Source organism: Eretmochelys imbricata, chromosome 8 (assembly GCF_965152235.1).
Source record: "Eretmochelys imbricata isolate rEreImb1 chromosome 8, rEreImb1.hap1, whole genome shotgun sequence".
NCBI lineage: Eukaryota > Metazoa > Chordata > Testudines > Cheloniidae > Eretmochelys > Eretmochelys imbricata.
The window spans coordinates 99,174,735-99,200,240 of record NC_135579.1 but is presented as its reverse complement, the minus strand read 5'-3'; the positions used below and the strand labels follow the sequence as shown (position 1 = coordinate 99,200,240).

At 37.6% G+C, this 25,506-nt stretch overlaps 1 protein-coding gene across 6 annotated transcripts in view; it reads left to right on the top strand.

Moving 5' to 3' along the window:
- ELAVL4 (ELAV like RNA binding protein 4) overlaps positions 1–24,732 on the top strand; it is a 75,577-nt gene extending 50,845 nt beyond the window's left edge. Inside the window, exons 3-9 of one of the 6 annotated variants that reach the window (XM_077823888.1) lie at positions 4,597–4,700; positions 17,408–17,561; positions 18,109–18,334; positions 20,001–20,039; positions 21,391–21,399; positions 23,151–23,177; positions 24,384–24,732. In XM_077823888.1, coding sequence (XP_077680014.1) covers positions 4,597–4,700; positions 17,408–17,561; positions 18,109–18,334; positions 20,001–20,039; positions 21,391–21,399; positions 23,151–23,177; positions 24,384–24,732 — 908 coding nt within the window. Of the gene's footprint in view, positions 1–4,596; positions 4,701–17,407; positions 17,562–18,108; positions 18,335–20,000; positions 20,040–21,390; positions 21,400–21,854; positions 21,858–23,150; positions 23,178–24,383 lie in introns of all 6 variants that reach the window. The other 5 variants (XM_077823891.1, XM_077823889.1, XM_077823893.1 and 2 more) reach the window with 5 other exon arrangements.
- Positions 24,733–25,506: the final 774 nt, after the last annotated feature.

The window sequence follows — 25,506 nt, the reverse complement described above, 5'->3', positions numbered from 1 at the left end:
TTAGTATACTAAAAGTTTACAGTGTCTGCTAGAAATCTCATGTGACCAAGCATAGGTTTTCACAAAATTATTTTTCTGTCGATTTTTCCTTTTGACTCTATTGGCCTGCATTCTGTTGACTGAGGTAGAATTTTTTTTCCCTTCAACATCCATTGATATAAAGTATAGACTGCTAAATCATATGGCAGAATGCAGCAACAAAAATTTGGTAATTGAAACAACTGCATCAAGATTGTGGTGGGTTGAGTTTTAATGGTTCATTTCATAGTAAAGCAGTATTTTTCCTTTTTTGGACTCCCTGAAATTAAGTGTTTAGAATGTTGAATAGGTCAACTTAGATTTTTCTTTCCATGAGAAATTTTATACAATATAATACCGCTAATGTAGGAATTAGCATTCATGTGATAAAAAACACCATCAGTAGCTTAGGCATAGAAGTTTATGATTAGCTTTTATACATGCATTATCAATCATTTCTTTTGAGGAATTTTGTTCTTTGAACCAGATTATGCAAACATGCAAAGGAGTAATTTTGCTCTTGTGAATTGCCTCCTTCCACTGTAAAGGAAACATCCATGTAGATATCTTTTTGTGTGGAGGATGGCAGATGGCCAGTGCAAAGTAACCTTAATGTTGTAACTAAGGAACTCCAGAGAAAGGAATGGGGGGACATGAGAAGCTTTGTTTCCAGGTCAGTGTTGTTCTCCTCTTGTATCAGCTGTCTTATGTCACTCTCTGCCCTCCCCAAAGTTCCTTTTAGGTTCCTTTTATCTATATTCTCTTCCTTAAAAAGGTATCTATGCAAATGTCTCTGAGAAATGAGGTAATATTTTTTTATTGGTCCAACTTCTGTTGGTGAGAGAGATGAGCTTTTGAGCCACACAGAGCTCTTCTTCAGGTCTGGAATCATTAGGAAAGGGATAGATAATAAGGCAGAAAATATCACATTGCCTCTATATAAATCAATGGTACGCCCACATCTTGAATACTGCATGCAGAGCTGGTTGCCATAACTCTAAAAAGATATATTGGAATTGGAAAAGATACAGAAGAAGGCAACAAAAATGATTCGGGGTCTGGAACAGCTTCCGTGTGAGGAGAGATTAATAAGACTGGGACTTTTCAGCTTGGAAAAGAGATGACTAATGGGGGATATGATAGAGATCTATGAAATCATGACTGGTGTGGAGAAAGTAAATAAGGAAGTGTTATTTACTCCTTCTCATAACACAAGACCTAGGGGTCACCAAATGAAATTACTAGGCAACAGGTTTAAAACAAACAAAAGAAAGTGTTTTTTCACACCATGCACAGTCAATCTGTGGAACTCTTTGCCAGAGGATGTTGTGAAGGCCAAGACAATAAGAGGGTTCAAAAAAGAATGAGGTAAGTTCATGGAGGATAGGTCCGTCAATGGCTATTAGCCAGGATGCACATGGATGCAAAACCATGGTCTGAAGTGTCCCTAGCCTCTGTTTGCAAGAAGCCGGGAATGGGCAATGGGATGGACCACTTGATGATGACCTGTTCTGTTCATTTCCTCTGAAGCACCTGGCTTTAGCCACTGTCAGAAGACAGGATTCTGGGTCAGATGGACCTTTGGTCTGACCTGGTATGGCTGTTCTTATGCCCTGTGTGACTCTGGGCAAGTCATTCGGGGCCAGATTCTTAAACGTATCCATAGATATCAAGATAGATAGCTATGTTATATGTTGCAATGCTTAAGTGACGTAGACAGCTAAATCCCATTTTCAAAAGTGACTTAGGCACCTAGGAGCCCAAATCCCATTGACTTTAATTAGACTTAGGTGCCTAAATACCTTTTAGGATCTGGATCTAAAAGCTTGTCTCTTTTGAGAATGGAACTTAGCCATCCAAGTCACTTAGGCCTCACAGTGCTGAGCAGAGCAACACCTTAATACCTTTGAAAATCTGGACCTTATTCTCTCTCTGCATCAGACAGTTCCCCATGTGTGAAATACTAATTATTTTATTGAGCTCTACCAATGAAAGGTGCTGTATAAGAGCTAGATATTTGTTGTTGTTGTATTTATTTGTATTGCGATAGCATTTACGAGCCCCAGTCCTGGAACAGGACCCTATGGTGCTAGGCACTGTACAAACACACAACGCAAAGACCGTCCCTGCCCCACAGTGCATTCCCCACTTGCCAGAGGTATTGAGGGCAAACATATTAAAGATTGGGAGGGGCCCACCTACAGCTGCAATGGGGTACATATAAATACCTTAGGTCAGGGGTTCTCAAACTTCATTGTACCACAACCCTCTTCTGACGACAAAGTTACTACCTGCGTGGGCCAAAGCCTGAGCCCCACCACCCTGGGTGTGGGAGAGCGGGCCGAGGCCCACCGTCCTGGGTGGGCAGTGGGAGAGCTTGGGCTTCTGCTTCAGCCCTGAGTCCTGGCAAGTCTAATGCTGTCCCTGCTGACTCCATTAAAATTGGGTCCTGACTCACTTTGGGGTCCTGACCCACAGTTGAACCTCTGCCTTAGGTAGACACAAAACAGTGGGGAGAGGTGACATCAAAAGTATTTGTTATGCTATTTATGCTTCTGGTTCTTTGCTCAGTTTAACTTTTGGTTAATGCAGGCTAACTGGGGTTGAGATATATTTGTTGAGATGAATTTAGCCATTCAGGAAGAATGGGTGTGTTTTGTGCTTGTACTTCTAGTCCTAGTGAATGGAAGCGCTCCCTTGATGTATGTAATTTAAAATAGCAATTTCCTGTCTGTAACACTGTATGTGGTCATTGTAGCTGTGAAATAAAGCATTTCTGTGGGTTTTTAAAGGTGTGCTGCAATATCTGTTTAAGCCTTAAAAATTGAGCACCTTGATCTGATTTTTAGAAGACCGAGGAACTCTTATTATATATGGATTATGCAACACAACATTTCTTGGGTTGTTTTTTTTTTTTCTCCCCAAATTCAGTAGGCCAAATGCGCTTTCTCTCTGCGACAAAATAACAAGGTTTTTATGTAGCAGAGATGGAATCCCTCCACCAGACTAGGGCATAGCTCCTCATGTGCAGGATGCTTTGTGACCTCTGCTTTCCCCATGCAGGTATGTGAGAAGGAGCTGGGTAGCTACTTCTGCATTATTACAGTGAGAGGCCCTATGGAGTACAGGTTTTAGAGTGGTAGCCGTGTTAGTCTGTATCAGCAAAAATAACAAGAGGTTCTTGTGGCACCTTAGAGGCTAACAAATTTATTTGGGAATAAGCTTTTGTGCGGTACAGTTTTCACAGTCTGTTATATCTCTCTCTCTCCCTGTGTGGGCTTTTCACAACCTTTCTTCCTCTTACCCCTCTTGAGCAGAATCAGGATGATTCCTCTGCACATTGGACCCCATGTGCAGGTAGGATTTGGACCTAGCATTTTCCAAATTCATTAAAGTATATAACAGTGGGTAAGATTCAAGAAAATGCCTGCCTCCTGAGAATTTTTTTTTAACCCTTGTTATCTCTACATGCCCAGTAAATGTCTGTGGTTTTAAAAAAAATACAACAAATCATTGCATTTTCCAAATATCCAAAATAATTTAAATATGGCACATAAGACCGAGGAATTTGGAAGCCTGAGTGCAAAATCTGCTTGTGTGTTGCTGTTGTCTTTCGTGTTCTGTTAACATTCATATTGTAAAATCATTGGGAGAAAGGTCTAATATTTTTTGGCGTAGCTTTTGGTTATGTTATCCTACTCCATTGCAGACACTTAGTTGTCCTTGCTGTATGTGTATATGTATAGCGTTAATAATAGTACATCACTAGCTCCATGTTACTAAACCGAGTTGTTAAACCAGGTCTCCTCCTCCTACTACAAACATAAACACAGACATTACCAGTAAAACAGAAGCTGTTGAAATGATTTGGCTGCTAAAATGTGCTCCTGCCATCCGGATGCAGCAGCAGTTGTACCGTATTGTCTTTGCCGGCATCACCAACATACTAAAGAAAACATAATGTAAGAGCTTATCCTGGCACGTGATAGTCTGTCCTTTCTTTTCAGTTCTGCATTGCCAGTCACAAGTCAATAACACAATATAGAAAGTTTAAGTTGATTTTACAACCAACTGATCAATGTGTTTTGGAGGGATCTGGTAAAATATGAGGCTTCTGAACTTTCACATTATGAAAACCAGACAGACTCTATAAACAATGGCATGAGGAGCATTTATTTTTATTTCATTTTAAATGGGAACCATGTTGCTTGAACAGCTGATCCTCTAGTTTGTTACAAACTCAACACAAAGCTATTAATTGTGTTTATCTAATTCCATTGATATCAACACGTTACATGCTTTTCAGATAACTTGTAGAAAAGCATTTTTTTTGGCTTTTTTTTTTTTCTTCTCCCTTTTAGGTATGTACATTGGAGTGGCTATTTAAAAATTTTCTGTTAGTTTCCACAGAATGGAATGGTGAAAAACTGACACCCTGCTGTATGTAGAGAGTCTAGGTGGAAGTGTGGTGAAAACAAACAGGAGAAGAGAATTTTGATTCCACATTTGGAAGTCATTCATGTGCTGAAAAGATACTGAGTCCTTTTTTGTTTTGTTTTGTTTCTTATGTTTCAACAGGGCAGAGTTTAGGGTATGGATTTGTTAACTATATTGATCCAAAGGATGCAGAGAAAGCCATTAACACTTTAAATGGACTCAGACTCCAGACCAAAACCATAAAGGTAAGAGAATACAAAGAGCCTTTTGCTAAATTTAGGAAGAGCAGTAAGTAGTTAAGACAGTTTTTGGAAATCTCATTAGTATTTTAATGTAAAGGGCACAGCTAACTAGCAGTTCCTTAAAACAAAGGATGTATGGCAGATGGAATCTTTTTTTCTTTCAAACTGCTACTATTTTTATTTACTGGGGGCGGGGAAACCCTTGTCGAGCTTTCTAAAGCGTTGTAATGGGATTTGAAGTTAGGATAAAACAGCCATTGAGAGAACATAACCCATAAAAATCCATAGAACAAAGGTGTAATATACAGTTGTATTATTCATAAATGACCACAGCACATGTTGTGTTAATTACAATTAATTTGGCATGTGATTATCAAACATTCAGTTTATAAAAGGCATCCTCTAATCAAGATACACTTCTTCCCAGTTAAGTGCCATTTTCAAAAACCACAGTACTCTCTTTCAAGGGTTATTCTTCCAGTGTCACTGTTCTTTGTTTGATTCACGTTCCCCCAAAGGGACTAGAGATCAAGTAGAAGCCACCCAGTTTGTTATGCAAACATGCCATTAGTTTCTCCCTGGTTTCCTCAGTGGTCCGAGCAAATTTTTGCACTGTAGAATTTTTTAGTGTATCTCTGATTTCAGACATGTAGCCTCTGGATCTGCTCAGTTAATCAATCACAAGCAAAAATGTTGAGCTTTAAGAGAACAAGAGACTAATTATTGAGATTATATATAAAATATTCTTTCCAAAATTCATCTTGCAGGAGCAAGACCATCACACATGTATGTATTTGTACCATGTACCAAAATCCTTACAACAGGTTTTTATGTAGTTAAGGTTTGTATTTATTTAATTTATCCAAATTTGTAAAGTAAAGCAATAAAACTATTCTTATCAACTGCAGCAGATTGAAATTTAATGCTGAGATTCAGCAATTTATTCATTCCACTTATAAAGCTGAGCTGCAGGTTGCTCTCCACATTTATCTTAAAGGGACACTGACAAGATAAATATCATAATTTTTAAAAAAACATGTTCTTACCAGTTTTCTAAATGCCTTAGATTTAAAACTCAAATAATCATAGAATATCAGGGTTGGAAGGGACCTCAGGAGGTCATCTAGTTCAACCCTGCTGCTCAAAGCAGGACCAATCCCCAACTAAATCAACATCTAGTTTACTTCCTACTTTTAATGCTGTGCATTTACTACTTGCATATTAGACACTTTGTCCCAGCTAGCTAAACTCTTTTTTTTTAGTTAAATTTCTATTTTTAATCGCTTTCACTTTCTGGTTCTCCTGAGGAAGAACTGTGCTGTTGTATTTGAGTTTCCTGTGCTATTGGGGAATGTCAACTGCAAAAGAATGTTTTTAATTTTTCCATGTTTCATGAAACTACTTAATTTGTTATGCTTTTCTGACTTTTCTTAAATAGTTTAAATTCACAATTATTTTATTTATGTGTCCTTCTAAGGAGTTACAACTTCTGCAGTAAAAGTTTGTTTTAGGAGGAACTTGGTACACCACACATTTCTGGAACAGTGTTTCTTTAATATAAGTTTTTTAAAATACATATTAAAATTGTATGGAAACAGTTTACTGGTTTTTGGTTTCTTTTTTGCTTATAAATAAGTTATTAATTACTTTGATTTCACAAGTGAAATTCTGTTGGAATTTTGAAAGCAGTTAAAATTTAATACCAAACAAGGAAACAAGTCAGTTTTATATGCATAGGAGTTGTATACATTTTACAAGGATTAGTAGAACATGTACAGTCTTCAAAATACACATTTTAAATAGGTATTAACAAAGACGCCCGAATTAATCTAAAGGAGCCTTATTTTTTAGTGTCCACACTTTGTTGACTGTAACAATATCATACAAGCAATAACACACAATAAGGGATGCATACTTTTTGGGCAGTTTGAATACAGCTTGGAATTGTATCTATTGCAAATAAAATGCACCCAAAGAGTGTTTGAAGTAGCAAAATGGCCTTTTATTAAACTTCCCGCCCCGTCCCCACAAACCCTTTTAAGTCCACGGTAAACCTATCCTATTACTGTATTTATTAATTCTCTTAAATAGGCCCTTTCTTCCAAGTGTAGAACAGTTTGGAGGCTTCACAAAGTTGAAGTTGTTGAGGTGTGAAGAATATATTTTCAGTATCCTCTCCAACTCCCATGACAGTTAACTATATTGGAGGAAACTACCTCTGAATTCCATCTTGGAATCCAAATACTCTTGCAAAGCCGCAGCAAATCATATTCAATAAAGTTTTAGACGACTTTACTTTGTTCCACTGTCCCTTCCATCCCACTCCCCATTTCACATTGTGCCACCGCTTACAACAGGATCACTTTTGTTTGTTTTTATTATATTTATTCTTTTTATTTATATATTGGATTAATGGACAAAAATATAAACGCACCTAACTAATGCTCTCGGTGCCATTTGCAGATCTTTAATAATGCAATCGGTACTTAAAAATTCCTTTTTTAATACACAGTTCCTTTGCAGACTGGAAAATTAATTTGATTTAATTAAACAGTAGCATAAAATTTAAAACAAAAGTACTGATTACTTTTGCAGATTGTGTCATAGATTTGATTGTATTTTTTTAAGGCCATGAGAGGGTCATTATCATGTAATCTGACCTATTTAGGGCCAGATTGAGCCTTTGGTCAGTGGCAGTGTAAGGTGTGGAATGTAGCTGGACACCTCCACAGGGAAGACGCTTCCTTTATTATCTCTTCCTCTTTACCAAACACAGATTTTGTCCTTGTACAGCCTCCTGTGCTCCTACACCCAGAACCAAGGTCTGGGGAGGCTATCTAGGAGTATGTGACTGAATAGTGTTTTCACTCATCCTCTTGCCCCTGCATAGCTGTGTAAGGCTGGGAAACAATCTGACCCTGAACAGGGTCATTTTTAAAAGCAAAGGTAGAAGTCCAAGTGCAAAAACATTGTACACACAAGAAAAGTTACAGATCCAGCCGTCTGCACAGAATTCCAGGTGGACCTCAGGCTCTGGGAGGGGGTTGTTTTTCTTTTAATTTGTTTTTTAAATTTTTGGCTTTAAATCTTGTGTTTAATAAAGTACTAACAAATTGAAATTTAGTCCTTTAAAAAAAGAATCAAAATTAGTTCAGGTACTACACCTGTCCTTATATCCCAGTCTTCTCATGTTTATGGATTTACAGTTGAATTTTTTGGCTGGTTTTTTTTAATGTTCTTCTCTCACCTGATACTTGAGAGACCCATGTAAACAAGAGAAATTTTTGTCTCTGCAGGGGAATCAACAAAACTGACTATGCACAATCTGCTGTCAAATGTACAGAATATATTAATTGAAGATTTAGATTTTTGTCTTTAATCTTTTGGTGGTATTATAAGTAATCCCTTTTATCAATAAGAGCTAAAATATTCATATTTAAAGGTTTTGTTCAATGTCCTTTATAAACAAAGCTTAGAGGAGATTGTTTAGCAGAATATCTGTTCCAGGGGAAGAGTCCAGATAATGGATGTGCATGTATATTCATGTATTTAGGTGTAGATGATTTTATGAGCGGTAATCCTATTCAGCTAATCATATTGCATATTTCAACAAAGCTCTTTTATATTATTGTCATCATTTTGTGAGGGAGGGGACACTATATATAGTTGCAGTGAAAACTTCTATGTAGTTCCACAAAACACTTTTGGGTGAATGAAGATATGTCTCGTGTTTGAAACAAATCCATCTGTTGGAGATGGTATCCATTTTAAAAAGATTAATTTTGTCCATCCAAGAAAGTGCAATGGAAGCCTACTTGTAAAGGTCACTGCTAATGTTGAAGATTGGCTAGAAGTTGAATGAAATATCAGAAAGGAAGCTAGATGTACTCTGCATAACCTACAGATTGCTTAAGCTCCTGAGCACTGAATAAAATGCATAACATTTAAGAGGATGTGGAGGAAGTGTTTCATAATGTTCTCAAATGATTCAGAAGATCTGAGCGTTATGTTTAAGGGCGTTAGAACAAGGAGGGGATACAGAACGTTGAAGGGAGGTTTGAAATCAAAAGAAAAGAATTGTCTACCGAACGCACAGTCCTATTCACTTTCCGTTGCCCTACCTTGAGAGAAATAGATTTCCTCCCTCTCTGGCAGAAGTAAGCAGTGTGCTATCTCATGAGAACAAATAGAAGAGGTGCAGGGGGAGGTCCTAACAAATAGGCAAAATTTGAGCTAACATAAAGAACCAGCCTGGCCTAAATTCCTGATTCCTGCCAGTATAATCCAGTTTTAAACGTCTGTGCTTAGAGACAGATTCAACACCCAAAACCATTCAGTGTGGTCAAAGGCTTTTTGTGCATCTCAAGTTACTACAATTTCAAGTTTTTTGAAAATGAAGTTAATAGTGCAGTATACATGTGCTGATATTTAATACTTTCTAGTGTTAGAAATGTTTACTATTGCTAAACTCTGTTTTGTGTAGATCCCCGGGACTAGGGGTGTTGATGATGATGGTGATGATGTTAACTTAAAACACATGGAATAAAACATTGGCAAAGACCAGAAAGATTGATTAGCTACTTTACTGTTGTGTTTCTCTACAGCGAATGTGGCAGCATTACTTTAAAATGTTAATGTATTTGTGTTAGTTTTTTTCACCATGCCAGATTTTAAAATCACTTGCACACTCAGACCAGCCTGTACCTTACTGCAAGGCAAGCTAATAATAGCAGTCCCCAATCCCCTTCACACCCAGTCATGCTGAAGAGAAAAAGTTGGCTATGAAGCATGCCCAAAAGGTTAACAAATGATGACTCAGGCAGACCAAGGATTTACAAAGCCACAAATGCTCTGCCAGCAGCACCCAATCCCCTTCAGATTGAGGGTGGGCTTCTTGTCATAGCTGCAGCAGTATGTTACAAGGAGAAAGAAGGTCCCTCATGTTACCAGGTCCCAAACCATTTACAGCTTGATGGGTTAAAACCAACATAGCAAACTCCAGCCAGAAATGTATTGGCAGCCTGGTGATGCTAATTACAGTGTGCTGATGATGTGTGCCTTCTGCATGATGCTTTGCTAAATAAGTGGGTGCTTCCATTTTGCACTAGCTCCAGTTTCCACATGGTCTCAATATATAATCCCCATGTAGAGCACATGGCGGTAATCTAACCTCCAGGTGACAAAAGCATAGGTAATTGCAGCAGGGTGCTCCCTTGGAAAGTGGTGGTTGAACATACCAATTGACGCTTTCTTAATAATGATGGCGTTTCATTCTGAAATAGGGTGACAGCACCTAAGGTGCATTTAACCAATCTGTTGAGTACATTTAGCTGCACTCAGACACCCTACTTCTTCCTCCCCAACCCCAGAAAAGCTTTATAAGTATTGGGAGGGATAAGGGAATGAATGGGGTTTGTTGGTTTCTCTTTATGAAAATTCAGATTACAGGCTGCAGACTTGGCGGATAGCTTTTCCCTACCTGTTCCTTTTAAAATTAAATGTATTTTTTTCCATTGTGTAGCAAATGAGTATTAGTCATAAAAGAGAGACTTTCTGCTATGATTGTAAAACCATGGTGATAAAATCTCAGACAAAAAGCTTTAAAGGTACTGCAGATCTCAGAAAACTTACTAACTTACTTACTGGTTTTTTGGTCTTTGAGAGAAGGCTCTGTCTGTCTAACCTTCTGGACTTCGTGATGCTCATTAACATTCTCTTTCACCCTTCTTTCTGCCCATAGTAGCATTGTCGCTGTAACGAAAGGGACCTTTTCAGTGCTTACGTTCATGAAGATTCTAATTTGGCTTCGCTGCATTCAACATGCACCAGAGAGTCTTTATCTCTCAGTTTTGTGCATCTGCTCTAATTGAGATCTCTTACTTCCTAACTGCTTCACTTTTGCCAAGGAGTCCTTTCCATTCGACGCATCATGAGCAATTATTTCTCTTAGCACTGCTCTTGATGTTTCCCAGAGTGCTGCCTGGTCATTATCTATGGATAGCCTCCCTGAAGTGATGGGACAGACCCTTCTTTCTTATCTATAATCATAATTAATCTCAATAAAGCTGCATTGAAATGCCAAGTGTAAAACAACTCAGACCCCAAGGAAAAAAGAGTAGTCTTATGGGATGATGATGCTCTGGCTCTTGGACAGGAATGACACAAACATGCAAGGAATTTGGCCAAATCAGTAGGGGGCTTTTTTTCTGCAGGGTATTTTCACAAATCTGGATTTTTGCAAGAGTTAGAGCATGCAACTGGAAATGTGGAGGCAAGGATTCTGTTCCTTGGAATTTCTAAACATTATATATGACAATTTCCTAACTTAAAAAGTGTTGCAGCCAACATGGGGAAATTCTTTAAAGATAGATAAAGAGAAACTGATCACAGAATTAAAACTAATGGTAGCTTAGGTTCAAGTGATCCTGACTCCATCACTTTTATAATATGCAACCAGAATAAAGTCCAGAACAATATTTATAGTTGGTGCTTTAATAGGGCCAATTTCACAAAGTGGAAAACAATTATGAGCCAAATCAGCTGGGATGAAGAAATTATATTGAATGATAATTGGCAATCATTTAAGAACACCTTAGGAGATGCCCAAAATCCCATAATCAACAAGGAGGCCATAATGGTTTTAAAAAAAAATGTGATTTAGAGGGGAAGTGAAGGCAGCTATAAAAAAATATTGTAACAAATGGAAATAAGGGAAAGTGGATAGTAATGAATATGATAAAGTGCATTGTAGCTCACGAAAGCTTATGCTCAAATAAATTTGTTAGTCTCTAAGGTGCCCCAAGTACTCCTTTTCTTTTTACTTTTTTAAAGCACTTTGAGATCTACAAACAAAATACATGGACTGAGTACCAAGTGTTCATTTATTTTTTTATTCCAGTGGGGTCTACTAGCGGGATTTTTTGGGAGAGTGGGCATGGTGTAGTATTCCAGGAGCAGGTTGATGCCTCAGCCAAATCGGACCCTGTTGTGCTGGACATATGCCTAATAAAGGACAATTGCGATCAGAATGCTTACAATCTAATACATAAGATGGTGGTTGGTCAAGGAGAAGTATTGTCCCCGTTTTAACAGATGGAGAGCGGAGGGACAAAAAAGGTTAAGTGACTTGCCCAAGGGCACACAGAAAATCTGTGGCAGAGCCAAGAATTGAACCCAGATTTTTGGAATCCCAGTCTAATGATTTGAACAGAAGACCATCCTTCCTCCCTAGGTATCCGTCTAAGGGACAAGTAGAATCTTTCAGAATTGTTAATAAGGTCATTATAGAGTGAACTGTCGTTGTCACTAGACCACATTTCACAGACAGTCTACAAAATCCCAGGGCTGCACTGAGAGTCATAGAAGCTGGTAACACAGTAAACATTGCTTGCACCTTAACTTACAAAGGTTATAGCTATGTCTCAGGTATTTGAACAGTCAGTGCTATAAGAGCTGTTCCTGTGGTCTTAGGGCATTTGTACATGTGACATTCACAGGTTAAATGTTCAACACTAGTCTCATGAGCTCCAAGCTAGCAGTGACTGGGAACAGTGCAAGAGGCAGTGCACTAATTTCTGACAAGAAGTGAGCACCTTATGTCACTTAAAGCAGTTTTTACAGCCAGATAAAGATGAGCTGGTGTACTCCAAACCACTGTGTTATGACAAGGAACATTATTGCGGTGCAAGAGGAACAAGTTCCTCTAAAAGACCAAATGGGGAAAAGAAGTCTGAGGCTATTCTGTAATTTTGTTAATTTAAACTGTCTAGTCTTATTTCTGGAGAACAGCCTTTCAGATGAACAAATAATCAGAATATGATGGACTTTATGTCCAATAACTGGATAGACACATTAGCTGAGTGTATCAGCAGTGAAATGGTTGTCAGCATTTAAATTGTTGCTCTTAAGCGTCAGAGTTCTGGCCTTGTTGAGAGGAATGGGACAAGTTCACACCACCTTTACTGCTTTTGTTAGGGTCTGTGTAATAGAAAGACTAGACTGTATCAGTTTATTCTTAAGGGTCTTGAGGGCTGTGAGGAAATAGGAGGAATTATTCTTCCTGTTGAACATGAAGATTTTTCTGTGCCAGTGGACTGAAAATATTACGTAATTTCATCCATGGAGGACATGAAATTCTGGACCATGTAACTCTGAGGCATGTTGTTTGTACTGCACACTTGGCAAAGAGAGACTGCAGCAAATTACTCCATTCTTGAGTGGCTTGAGTAGAGAAGTATATTGATCCAGCACCGAGTACAGTGGTGTCATTTGACAAACACAGAGTCACAAAGCACTGAGCAGCACAAAGTGGATGGAGCCAGCAATTGTCCCATAATCCTTAGAGAGGATTTGAGGCAGTCTCTTAAGAACTGAAGGTTGTCTAATGAAGAGACAGTCCTTTGAACAAGTTGCATTTTATTTCTTGTGTGATTGGCAGTAGTCTAGCAAAAATATTTTCTCCATAATTATTTTGTGTATATGTATGCAAATTAACATGGGAGACTGGTGAGCCATAAAACAAATCCATCGATATCACATTGTCTCCCTTGGCTATTTGACCTAAGCAGCTTGAAAATGATCTGATAGAGTGGACCAGCCCTCCACTTCCAAGCTTTAAAGTGCATGGACCACCCTTTCTCTTAGCAGTTGTCCTGTTCACAATCATTAATATGAACTTGCAGTAGTAAGGATTTTTTTTTCTTTTTTAACTAGTCTTTTGTGTTTCAGATCCCTCATGCTGGTAAAAGCAAACTAAGGTTCCTAATGGGAGATAAGTGTAAATATAAAGAATTCATGCGACACATTTTCTGAGTGTTCTGCAATGTTCAGTAACAAAATGGGAGCCTGTTTTGGCACATCTCCATAATAACTGTTCTAACCCCTTTACAGCACAGTGAAGTGATGGGATTTTTTCCTGTAACCCCTTATAAAAACGTGGGTGCCCACTACTAATTGAACAATAACTTAAGAGGATGGGTCTGTCTAACGAATGGATTTGTACTTGATTGACCTGGGAGGGAAGTCGGGAAAAGACTGAAGAGAAGAAATAGCCTTCACTAGCCTTGTGTCCATCTCACATTCAGAACCCTATGTGTTGGAGATTGAGGATAGCTGACTATCCTTTGGCAGCTCATTGCCCAGTATCCTCTGTAGCCTGACTGTTTTAAGGCAGGTGGAACTAAAATTAGATCTCAGTTAATGATGTGGTTTACATGCGGTGTGGGTGGATGTGTTTGTGTGTGAGAGAGAGAGAGATTGTGCAAAGTTCACTCTCTCTCTCTCCACCCACTTTGCCTGTCTGCATGGCTCACAAGAACAGAGCAAAGTATTAAAATCTACAAGAATCCCAGTCTTTCAGTGCCCCAAAAAGTGATATTTTCCTCTATCTGTATACCTTTTGTCATAAATATAAAGGGAAGGGTAAACCCCTTTGAAATCCCTCCTGGCCAGGGGAAAGCTCCTCTCACCTGTAAAGGGTTAAGAAGCTAAAGGTAACCTCGCTGGCACCTGACCAAAATGACCAATGAGGGGACAAGATACTTTCAAAAGCTGGGAGGAGGGAGAGAAACAAAGGGTCTGTGTCTGTCTGCATGCTGTGCTTGGCCAGGGATAGACCAGGAATGGAGTCTTAGAACTTTTAGTAAGTAATCGAGCTAGGTATGTGTTAGATTATGATTTCTTTAAATGGCTGAGAAAAGAATTGTGCTGAATAGAATAACTATTTCTGTCTGTGTATCTTTTTTGTAACTTAAGGTTTTGCCTAGAGGGGTTCTCTATGTTTTTTAATCTAATTACCCTGTAAGATATCTACCATCCTGATTTTACAGGGGGGATTTCTTCATTTCAATTTACTTCTATTTTCTATTAAAAGTCTTCTTGTAAAAAACTGAATGTTTTTTCATTGTTCTCAGATCCAAGGGTTTGGGTCTGTGGTCACCTATGCAAATTGGTGAGGCTTTTTATCCAACATTTCCCAGGAAAGGGGGGGGTGCAAGTGTTGGGAGGATTGTTCATTGTTCTTAAGATCCAAGGGTCTGGGTCTGTAGTCACCTAGGCAAATTGGTGAGGCTTTTTACCAAACCTTGTCCAGGAAGTGGGGTGCAGGGTTTTGGGAAGTATTTTGGGGGGAAAGACGCGTCCAAACAGCTCTTCCCCAGTAACCAGTATTAGTTTGGTGGTGGTAGCGGCCATTCCAAGGATCACGGGTGAAATACTTTGTACCTTGGGGAAGTTTTGACCTAAGCTGGTAAAGATAAGCTTAGGAGGTTTTTCATGCAGGTCCCCACATCTGTACCCTAGAGTTCAGAGTGGGGGAGGAACCTTGACACCTTTTCTGCTCAGGGTAGAATAAGGCACTGGGTTGCTGAATGTGCTAAAGTGAAGAAACCCAGGACCTGGATTTGGCAGTTTGCCCAAGAATTTTGTGTGTCTTGCAGTTCTCCGTTTTTAGGAGCAAATAGATTTTTCCAAAGGGTAGCTTTAGAGTGGTGCCCTTGACAGTGCCCTTATTAAGATAGGATGTTTATAGAAAATTGTTTTGAGGTGATAGATTCTTTCTGAAAATTCAGGGTGAAATCCTGGCCCCATTGAAGTCAGTGGCAAACTCTCATTGACTTCAGTGGAGCTAGGATTTTACGCCAAGACTTAGTTTATTTCTCTTGAAAACGGAGGTTAATCATACCAGCTGGAGGCTGGCGTAGTGTGAACAAGTGCTGTGAAATCTCACAGATGTTGCCCCGTAAGTGCACTCCAGAGTTAGCATGTGACACCCCTGCTATTCTAATCCTGGATCCGCCTTAAGCAGTGCCTTCCAGTTATCCCACAACTTGCTCCAAAATGTGTGGCGGTTTTGTGATTATGCATAAACTGAGAATAAGAAACCACCAAACTCATGTATGATCTAAGACAAGGTTTTTAACTGTGTTCTCCACAGATGAAAGGCCAGTCTACGAAATCCTAGGACCTGTCCACCAAACCACCAGGCATCACGTAGGAATTACATGAAGGAGCGCTGAGCTACATGGACTGTACTCTCAGCGCCTCACTAAACACCCAGGGTGGGGGTTTGCAAGGCCTGTAAGTGACTTAGGAGCACTTGACCCATTGAAAGTCCATGGGACTCAAGCTCTGAAGTCATGGGGGCACTTACTGAAATCCCACCTATAATGTTCTTTACTGCTTTGATACACATTCATTTGATATTTGAATACCGTTAGACTGGATATTTGTGCCAGTGCCTTGGTATATCATTGTCTGTGCCTGCCATCTTGGGTGTAAATGTTTTAGCTACACTCTTTTCCAGCATTTTCCTTCCTTTTCATCCATTTCCCTTTAGTCTTATTGTTTAACGTGAGTTTTAACAAAAGTTATGTACAAACACGTGAGTTTGGGTTTTTTTTAAAAGTCACCAAAAACTTTACAATGTAAAATCAGTCGAGAGTTTGTCTCCTGTTACATGCAAAAGGCTGTGGAAGCAAATATTAGTCATTCACGTACTTTTCTGTGTTGAGTCAACATCTATTTTTAGGTGTGGAGCACATAAAGACATCTATCATTTGTGTTGGGAAGAGGGAGACAGGCTTGCTTAATGCATTATATTCGTGACTGGACCTCCCCTCCCCTGCCTACCTGCATATACTGTATGTGTAGACAGTAGGAATTTAGAGCTGTGTAGATTGAAATATATATCATTAGACTAAATTAAAATTGTTCAGAAAGTTAAAGCGAACAGTGTTTCAAATGTGCTGTAAAATAAATCTCTTCACAATCTTTATTTCATATTAGCCATGCAAGAAACACCTTTATCAGGGAGTGCTTTTGTTAGCCTAAGATGTAGATTGTTTTTAAGAGTGTGTTTTTCTTTTAAAATAAAAAATGAATTCTGAATACAATAACGGTTAAGTTTTGCTTATGAGCGTGGTGCAGATGTAAACCCATTTGAAATTCTATTTGGGTTGTGTTTGCATTTTGGTAGAAAAAAGTTAAACCCTTAACAGAAATCTGGTGTAATAATTTTTTCACAATACATATGTAATGCATCAACTGGATTTTTGCTTATTTGGTCATAATATTTTTACACAGTCTGGTTTCAGGCTTACATTGCAAGGGACTTTTTGAAATAAAATGGCAGATAAGAAGATGGGGGGGGAATACGCTGTTTACGGTTCCCAAAGTAGATGTTTGTTTAGCCTGATTTCACCAGTACATTATAATTCAGCAAGGGAAGATGTTGCCAGTTTAGAAGGAAAATGCAAAGAGATGTAGCATAAAAGATCTCTCTGCAACTAACCTGATCTGTTTCATATGCTTAAAACAAAACACACTGGAACCTCAGAATGCTAGGTACAGTCAAAGATTTTTATGTGTTGAATACAGTAAATCATCTATACACCCACAGACCATGGGGTAAATTTACAAAGCTGTGCGTGGGAAGTTGTGCGTTAATCTACCACTGTACAGTAGCTATTTTGTGCTTGCACTTAAAGAGGCCTTATCCTTACATTTGTTCAAGTTGTCTCCTGCTTTCCTTTTGTTTTCCCTCACGTTTTCCTAGTCCTTGTTGCTATTAAAAGAACATCTAAATTCTGAATTGCAGGGTTGTTTAAATTAATGCTATGGATTGTAAAGACAAAAAATAATCTGTTGATTTAAATGTATGAGGTAAATGTATTCATGGAAAGTGTATTAATTCTTTATTTTTAATCCCCTAGGTGTCATACGCCCGTCCAAGTTCAGCATCAATCAGAGATGCTAACTTGTATGTTAGCGGCCTTCCAAAAACGATGACCCAGAAAGAACTAGAACAGTTATTTTCACAATATGGGCGCATCATCACCTCACGAATTCTGGTTGATCAAGTCACAGGTTAAAAAAACTTTTCTTAAAATTTAAGTATTTTCAGAAAATGGCAAACTTAAATGCTTTTGAAGCAGAATGGCTATAGTGAAGCAGCAAGCTGTACAGATGTACATTAAGAAGCCATGACTTTGGATGTAAAATGTAATCTTACATATATGCTGATGTTACTGTACACGTACAGTTTTTTATATATGTAACTTTAAGGGGAAGCAAATGCACTGGGGTGTTTTTTAAATGCAGAATCTTTTAAAAATGACTGGTAATCCATGTTTAAGGGGAATGTATCAAGCAATTTACTACTTGTATGTCTGTCATCTGCTACAATTATCACAATATAACGTAGGAGGAAAGGTTCAGTAAATGATCTTAAAAGAACAGGGCTTTTTTCCTTGATGGGGAAAATAATTTTTTATCTCACAAAGTAATGTGTTCTGATCTCGGATCAAAATGAACATGTTGTTTTGTTTCCTTAGAAATGTGAAAGACTCCTGAAGCTTAAAAAAGCTTACTTTTTTTTAACCTTTATTTAACAAGGCCTTTTCTTTATTCCCAGGTGTCTCTCGAGGTGTGGGATTTATCCGTTTTGATAAGAGAATAGAAGCAGAAGAAGCCATAAAGGGACTAAATGGCCAGAAACCTAGTGGTGCTACAGAACCAATTACTGTGAAGTTCGCCAATAACCCCAGCCAGAAGACAAGCCAGGCACTCCTTTCGCAGCTGTACCAGTCTCCCAACAGACGCTACCCTGGACCACTACACCACCAGGCTCAGAGATTCAGGTAACTATCCATCTGCAAAACAACTGGAGCTCTACCAGCTATGATGACTTGGGGTAGGGATTGTGTTGAAAATGTATTTTGGAATTGTAGATTGACTTCAATTTCTTTGTAAAATTGAACATTCTTTCCAAGCAAGTAAACAGGAAAATCTGCACACAGCCATAATCATTCCATATTGACTAAAACATCTCAACTATACAATCCAATCTCATGAGGCCTTAGGTAAAAGAATGACGGAATGAAAGGTTATATTGATACTGAAATGGAAAGTGACTTTTCTGTTTGGTTGGGGTTTTTTTTAGTAACTTACTTTTTCTGCAGCATTGTTGTGGTATTGATGCAACTTTCAGTTTAACATTGAGTGGAATCGGCTGGTAGCTGGCAAAAGTTGACTGTTCTATTCAGCAGTAGTTTTATTATAATATTAGCCTCAGATGTCTGCTCAAGGTATAAAGAGACCTTGTGTAGTCTTTGATATGAGTGCTGAGATGCTGTGTGATGTTTTATGATTTACATTTTGAAAGTACTGCTTGTATCTGATATGTAACACAGCATTAGCAGTACTGGGTTTCTCTGTTATTTTGATGATGTATAATATCATTTAGGCAATCTAGCATTTTCAGCAAAAGGTCTTTCTTTAAAAAATATTAAATAAGAATGCTTGGACTTACTGGCGTGGTTAAGATAAATATTAGCTTTTAAATTTATTTCACTGTGACATTTGCCATTTTAAAATATTAAATGAATTAAAGAAGAGCACAGAAAAGGTCAGTCACCTCCCTGGTTTATATGAAAACAAGTGTATATTTAAAACATCTTTGGTAAGGGTATAAAAGCCACTGAGGCTACCACTGACTCCTTATGTAGATAAAGGATTTTTCATATTGTGTATTAAACATAAAGTAGATTACAATTAATCTCCCAAATTCAGTGGCAATTTACGCTGACAGCTTTTGGGGATCGTTATTACTAAATATTTGTCTAAACAAAAGAAAAAGTCTAACCAGTTTTGTAAAACTGGGAAGCAAGAGTTGCTTATAACCAGTGTGTTTCTATTCCTCTAATTTTGGATTCTAACACTTTATTCACAAGTTTAATTGCAATGAAAGGTGAACTGTTGAAGTATTGTACTTGTTATTATTTCACACTAATATAATCTACAAATGAAAAATCAAAGGGAAATTTTTAACACCCAGTCAAATCTTGAGATGTAGCTATGTAGTGTCAGAGGGGTAGCCGTGTTAGTCTGTATCCACAAATACAACAAGGAGTCTGGGGCACCTTAAAGGCTAACAAATTTATTTGGGTATAAGCTTTCATGGGTAAAAAACCCACGATGCATCTGGTGCATCGTGGTTTTTTACCCACAAAAGCTTAAGCCCAAATAAATTTGTTAGCCTTTAAGGTGCCACCAGAGTCCTAGTTATATAGTGAGAGTTCACCTGTCTTAAATCTCAAAGCATGTTAAAAATGGCATTAAATATTATGGTTGAAATTTGAATACAGTCTGAAACTCAAGAGAGTTCCTGCTTTCTGAACTCCTTAGATGTGTGAAAAACTTGTTGAACATTTCTTCTTTGAAAATGGAACATTATTAATAATAGTTCCATTGAGCGATCTTGCCATCTGTGAGACATTAACCCAAAGACCCTCCTTCTCTTTTCAGGCTGGACAATTTGCTTAATATGGCCTATGGCGTAAAGAGGTAATTAGAATTCCACAGATTGCCAGATGTCCATGTTGGCACAGATTGGTGCTACAATTTATTTTTTAAATCACTAACTTTATTTTTTTTAATTCCTTCTTTTCTTCCACCAGCATGTCAAATTCTTTTTTTAAGTTTGGACTTCAGTTGGTTTTGTTACTTTAAGGCCACACTCAAAAGTTGTGTGTGGGTTTTTTTCACCTTTTCTTTTATTTACAGGTGGGCTTCTCAGATGGTTTAGGTGCAACAGCTACAAGTATTCTAACACCAATAGTGCTGCTAAATGGCATATTTTCCTGAATCAAAACTATGAAACTGAAGTTTTTGCTGATCTCTGATCTGATACTGTGAAAATTGTCAGAGGAAAATAGAATTAAATAGCCTCATCCTTTCCTCTAGCTGTGTCCTACCACAAAGTTAACTTTAAAAATGTAACTGTATGCACCTTAATCAGCCCTAAGTTTCTTTTGTTACAGGTTTAACAATTGTTGCAAATATTTCTTAGTGCTTGTGGTTTGTTTCTGTGTGTGTTTGTTTTAATTTAGACAGGTTTGTGTGTTCAGATTGAAATTAAAGCTCAGTTGATTTTGAAACATTCATGTTCCATAATGAGTGTGTTCCGTGTTCAATCTGAAAAAAAAAGTTGATATATGTTAGTGTTTCCTCTTCGTTAACAACGCACATCGACACAGGGGGACCTTACAGAACTATAGGGGCATAGTCTCATTCCTGACATTATGCAGAGCTGTGCACCTATAGCCCTGCGCTCTGAGCTGAGGAAGTACCGTAATCTACAGAAATGGTCAGCCCTGCACATTCATGAAAACTAGGTGCTCTTTTATAAAGCTCATCCCATACATGTCATGGTAAGTATATCTTTAAACTGTTCAGAAGTGGACACTAGAGTAAGTCTTAACAACTTCAGCAATGGCAATTGTGCCACTTAATGGCAAGTATGTACACCATAAGGTTACTTGTATGCCAAAGTACCTTTCAAATTAGATGTTTTACATCTACCCAAAAACCCAAATCATGTATCCCATGATCAGCACCTAAATCAAAATTCGCAGCATGGTTTTGCAATTCATTATGCCCCTTTCACTGCCTCACCTGCAGTCTACCCACTAATCCATCTCTTTCAGTCCTGCTAGTAACGTTTCAAAACTCTTAGGAGCTTCAGACAGCTGCCACTTACAAATAACTGTTCGAGATTTTTTTTTTCTCTCCTGAATATTTAATTTCCTACCCAGAATTACACTGACCTGTGGTACAGGACAAACCATGTTCTGTCCTAGACTACGAAAGATTTAATTTCTGATTTATTGTGACTCATCAAGACAAGGAAAAGCAGACTAGTGTCGTTAGAGAGCCAGGTATCTCTTTTCCGCTGTTCTAAGGCTGTTGTCTCTAGCACTGATAGATCATGAGACATAGGCATTAAACATCACAAAAGCTTTTTTTCAGTGTTTATTGAAGTTTCTTAAAAGTGTTAGTTATTTTCTTCTCCCTGCAAGTCCTGAAGAATTGTACTTACCCTACTGCAAACTCTGTGTTATTTCGATGTATAAATAAAAACTTCTGAAACTGTCTCCAAAACATCCCCAGATTAGTTTTGCTATAAAATATGTATCCTGTACAAAATACACGATGATTTGGCGTGGAATGAAAGATTCATTAGGGGTGACTTCAGTAATTCACGGCTTTGCCGCTAGTGAATAATACGCCATCCCAAACACATGTCAATAAACATTTATACCACATCAGCCTATATTATAGTGAGGGATGAAGCAGTTGCTATAGTTAAGGTTTCATGAGCAGGTAAAAGCTGCACAGTTCCTGAGGTTTGGAGGAGAGAGGCTCTCTTGTGGACCTCTGAAAGTGCAAGGAGAAGGCATTCTGGTGATGTCTAGCTAAATAGCTCACTTTTAGTTTTAAAATAAACATAGGAAATTCCATTAAAAATTTATATTAAGGGAAGATTAAGTTTGCGCAGTTGAATTCTCAAACATTTGGAAACCATGATAATGTTAAGGTTGAATATGAAACTTTGACTTATGGTGCATATGCATCACAGGTCTTTTTAATTATATAATCGTATTTCTCGTGCAATACAGTATAGTGTAAACATTTGGCAACCTTAGACCCACAAATGTAGCATAGTACTATACAATTGTATGTGCATCATATAACCAATCTATTAACATCATTTGTATGGAAGTACACAGTCAAACATTCTTACACAAACACACTGCATATGAAGCATAATAGCATAAATAGTATTTGCTGGCCTTTATGTAGGCTGTTAAAGTTTGCAAACTTCAAGACCCCATTTTCTGAATTGCACTCAAATTCTGCTGGCTGAAAGGAATTTGTTCAGTACTTAGCTGTACCCTCAATTTGTTTACATGTATCCCTTATAGAGAAGAGAACTTACTATCTAATGGGCCAGATTCTCAGCTGGTATAAAAAGGCATAGCTCCAGCTTTGTTTAGAGCTGGACAACATTTTTCAGACAAAAGTGGGAGTTTTTTAATTGAAAACGGTGGCTTTGTGTTGACAGAAACATTTGGCATATTTTTATTGATTTTGCTGAATTGCTTCAGTGTTTGTTTTTTTTAAAAAAAAGCCCTAAAAGGTTTCCCCAAAAAATCAGAATGATTCATTTAGACATTTTTGAAGCAAAACATTTTGATTTTTTAATTCAGAACAACTTTTCATTTAGAAATTTATTTTAATTTTATAATGCAAAAAAAAAATTAAAAACATAAAAATCAGAAACTAAATGTTTTGGTTTTGTTTGAACTGAAGGTTTCAATCCAAAATCAACTGTTAGCAAACTGAAAAATCAGTTATTCACACAGCTTTAGCTGTCTGTTTGCACCAGCTGAGGAAATGCACAAAGAAGTCTACGCTAACAAAACTGTTCTGTGTCAGTCTGATAATTAGTTTAAGGATTACACCCCCCCAAAAAAAAAAAAAAAAAAAAGCATTACAGATATTATGGGTGGGATTTTTCAAAAGTGGAATTCAGTGGGAATTGTTTGCAATGACATCAACAAGAGCAGACTTACTGCAACCCTGAACACTTTTGCAAGCCTGCATATGACTCAGAGGGCCCAGTCCTCCAAGCTGTTATGCGTGTGAATAAAGTTGCTGATTTGCATAAGTGTTTGCAGGCTGTAGAAAAAATTGAGTGATATTTCTCAATTTAGGTGCAATATCCGGAAGCGTTCTGGATGTACGTCAAAGGGCAATCAAGACTCTAAGTGTAATTCCACATAGAAGATAAGCAATCAACATACTGTAAAATTCCTTGTATGGTCTGTTCACTTCCACTTACAGTAGAGTAATGTTAAGGAGTTCTATTCACTAAATGCATCTAAAAATATTATAAATATTATTACAAGTTTTTTAAGAGGTTGTAGTCTGTACATCTGCATTGCAAAACAAAGGTAAGAATTATTCAGTATAGGAATTAATTCAGTGAGGATGCCTACTTTAAAATTCAGTGTGGAAATATGATTTTTAGCAAGACTTTTCTTACATGTAAGTTACTTTAAATGTAACCCATTGATGATAGCCTCAAAAATGATGTTTTATCAACTGTTAAAGGGGATGATCTAACCAAACGTTTTCAGGCACTGGTTTTTCCTGCTTTACAATTACTACACACATGCTCATTGATATGTACAGACATTTTTAAGATAACGTTACCAACAATGAATTTTTTAAAATATATTTGAATAAAAGTCTGTATACTAGAAACAGACAAAACTTCCTGTTTTCCATTTAAAAATCTCTCAAATGCTTTTAGGATATATAAAGAGGCTGAATGCAGAGATATTGCTGAAATTTGACAGTTTCATATTCACATTTAAAACCAATCCCTAAGAGATCCATTTTTCCATGAGGGTCTGGTAGGATGTAAAGTGTTAAATCATTGGTAACTTTGCAGTTGTCTCCATATCCTTTAGCTGGGTTGTTTTGTTGATAGAAATGTCAGGCCAAATGCTGCATTTCTTACTCATTCCGTGGAATTCCTAATTAGCACTGCAAGATTTGACCCATGCTTATTTAGGTGTTCCTTAAGAATTCCCTTTATTAGACCTCAGATACTGCAAACTAGAACTTATTGTGGAAGGGAAATGTGATTGTGCCCAGTTCTCATCTCTTACATTGTTCGCAGCTGCCATTCATTTCAGTGGGTGTTACTGGCACCTGTGTAACTGAGAGCAAAGATGGACATATAGTTTACATCTCAAGGATTGGATCATGAAACCTTAATGAGCTTTATTTTAAGTCTCAGTTCCGTGTAATTTGTGCTAAGCGCTATGTCTAGAATAGCCCCCTCTTTTTATTTGGTAGGTTTTCCCCGATCACAATTGATGGGATGACGAGCCTTGTTGGAATGAATATTCCTGGCCACACTGGGACTGGATGGTGCATCTTTGTCTACAATTTGTCTCCCGACTCAGATGAAAGTGTGCTGTGGCAGCTCTTTGGCCCCTTCGGAGCAGTTAATAACGTCAAGGTGATCCGCGATTTCAACACCAACAAGTGCAAGGGATTTGGCTTTGTCACTATGACCAACTATGATGAAGCTGCCATGGCAATTGCCAGCCTTAATGGATACCGTTTAGGAGACAGAGTATTGCAAGTTTCCTTTAAAACCAACAAAACCCACAAATCCTGAATTTCATATCTTTACTTACTAAAACATATATATATATATATATATAAATATATATACGAACAAACAAAAACTCTGCAAGGCTTATATTCAACCATGGACTTTATAAGCCAGTGTTGCCTAAGTATTAAAACATTGGATATCCTGTGATGAACAGGAAAGGATTTTATAATGCTTAGAAAAAAACAAAAACAAAAAAAACCTTTGATGCATTGAATGTTCTTTCATAGCTGTCGTTGTTGAATATAATATACATAGATAACAATGTGCAGGGATTTTTACCCGGCCAGCTAGTTTTACTACCTTCCTTGAAGGTGGCTCTTTTTAAGATGACCATTCACTCATTTGAAAAAAATAAAAAACAAAAGCAATTTTTACAAACTAATGGGATTAAAAGAGAGAAAAAAGATTTTTCTTTTTTTTTCAAATGTTGATCCAATCAGATTGGTAAACCCCCCATATAAATTAAAGAGGAACAATAAAAATTGCAAAATAAAAAACAACAACAACAAAAACCACATACTTTTGCAACCTTTTTTATTTTTCCTTTTTTCTTTTATATCATGTGAACTAAACAGTCTTCTGTTAGGGAATGGGGTAAAAGGGGGATACCTGATGACAGAACAATTTAAATAACATTAACAATGTTGCCAAAGAGGTGGTCTCTTTGCTGAAAATGGGTTTCAAGAAAAATCTATTTTTATAAAATATAAAGAATTTTTACAAGAGAATCTGGATTTGAGAAAAAATATTTTGACTGGCTAATTTAGGGGAAAT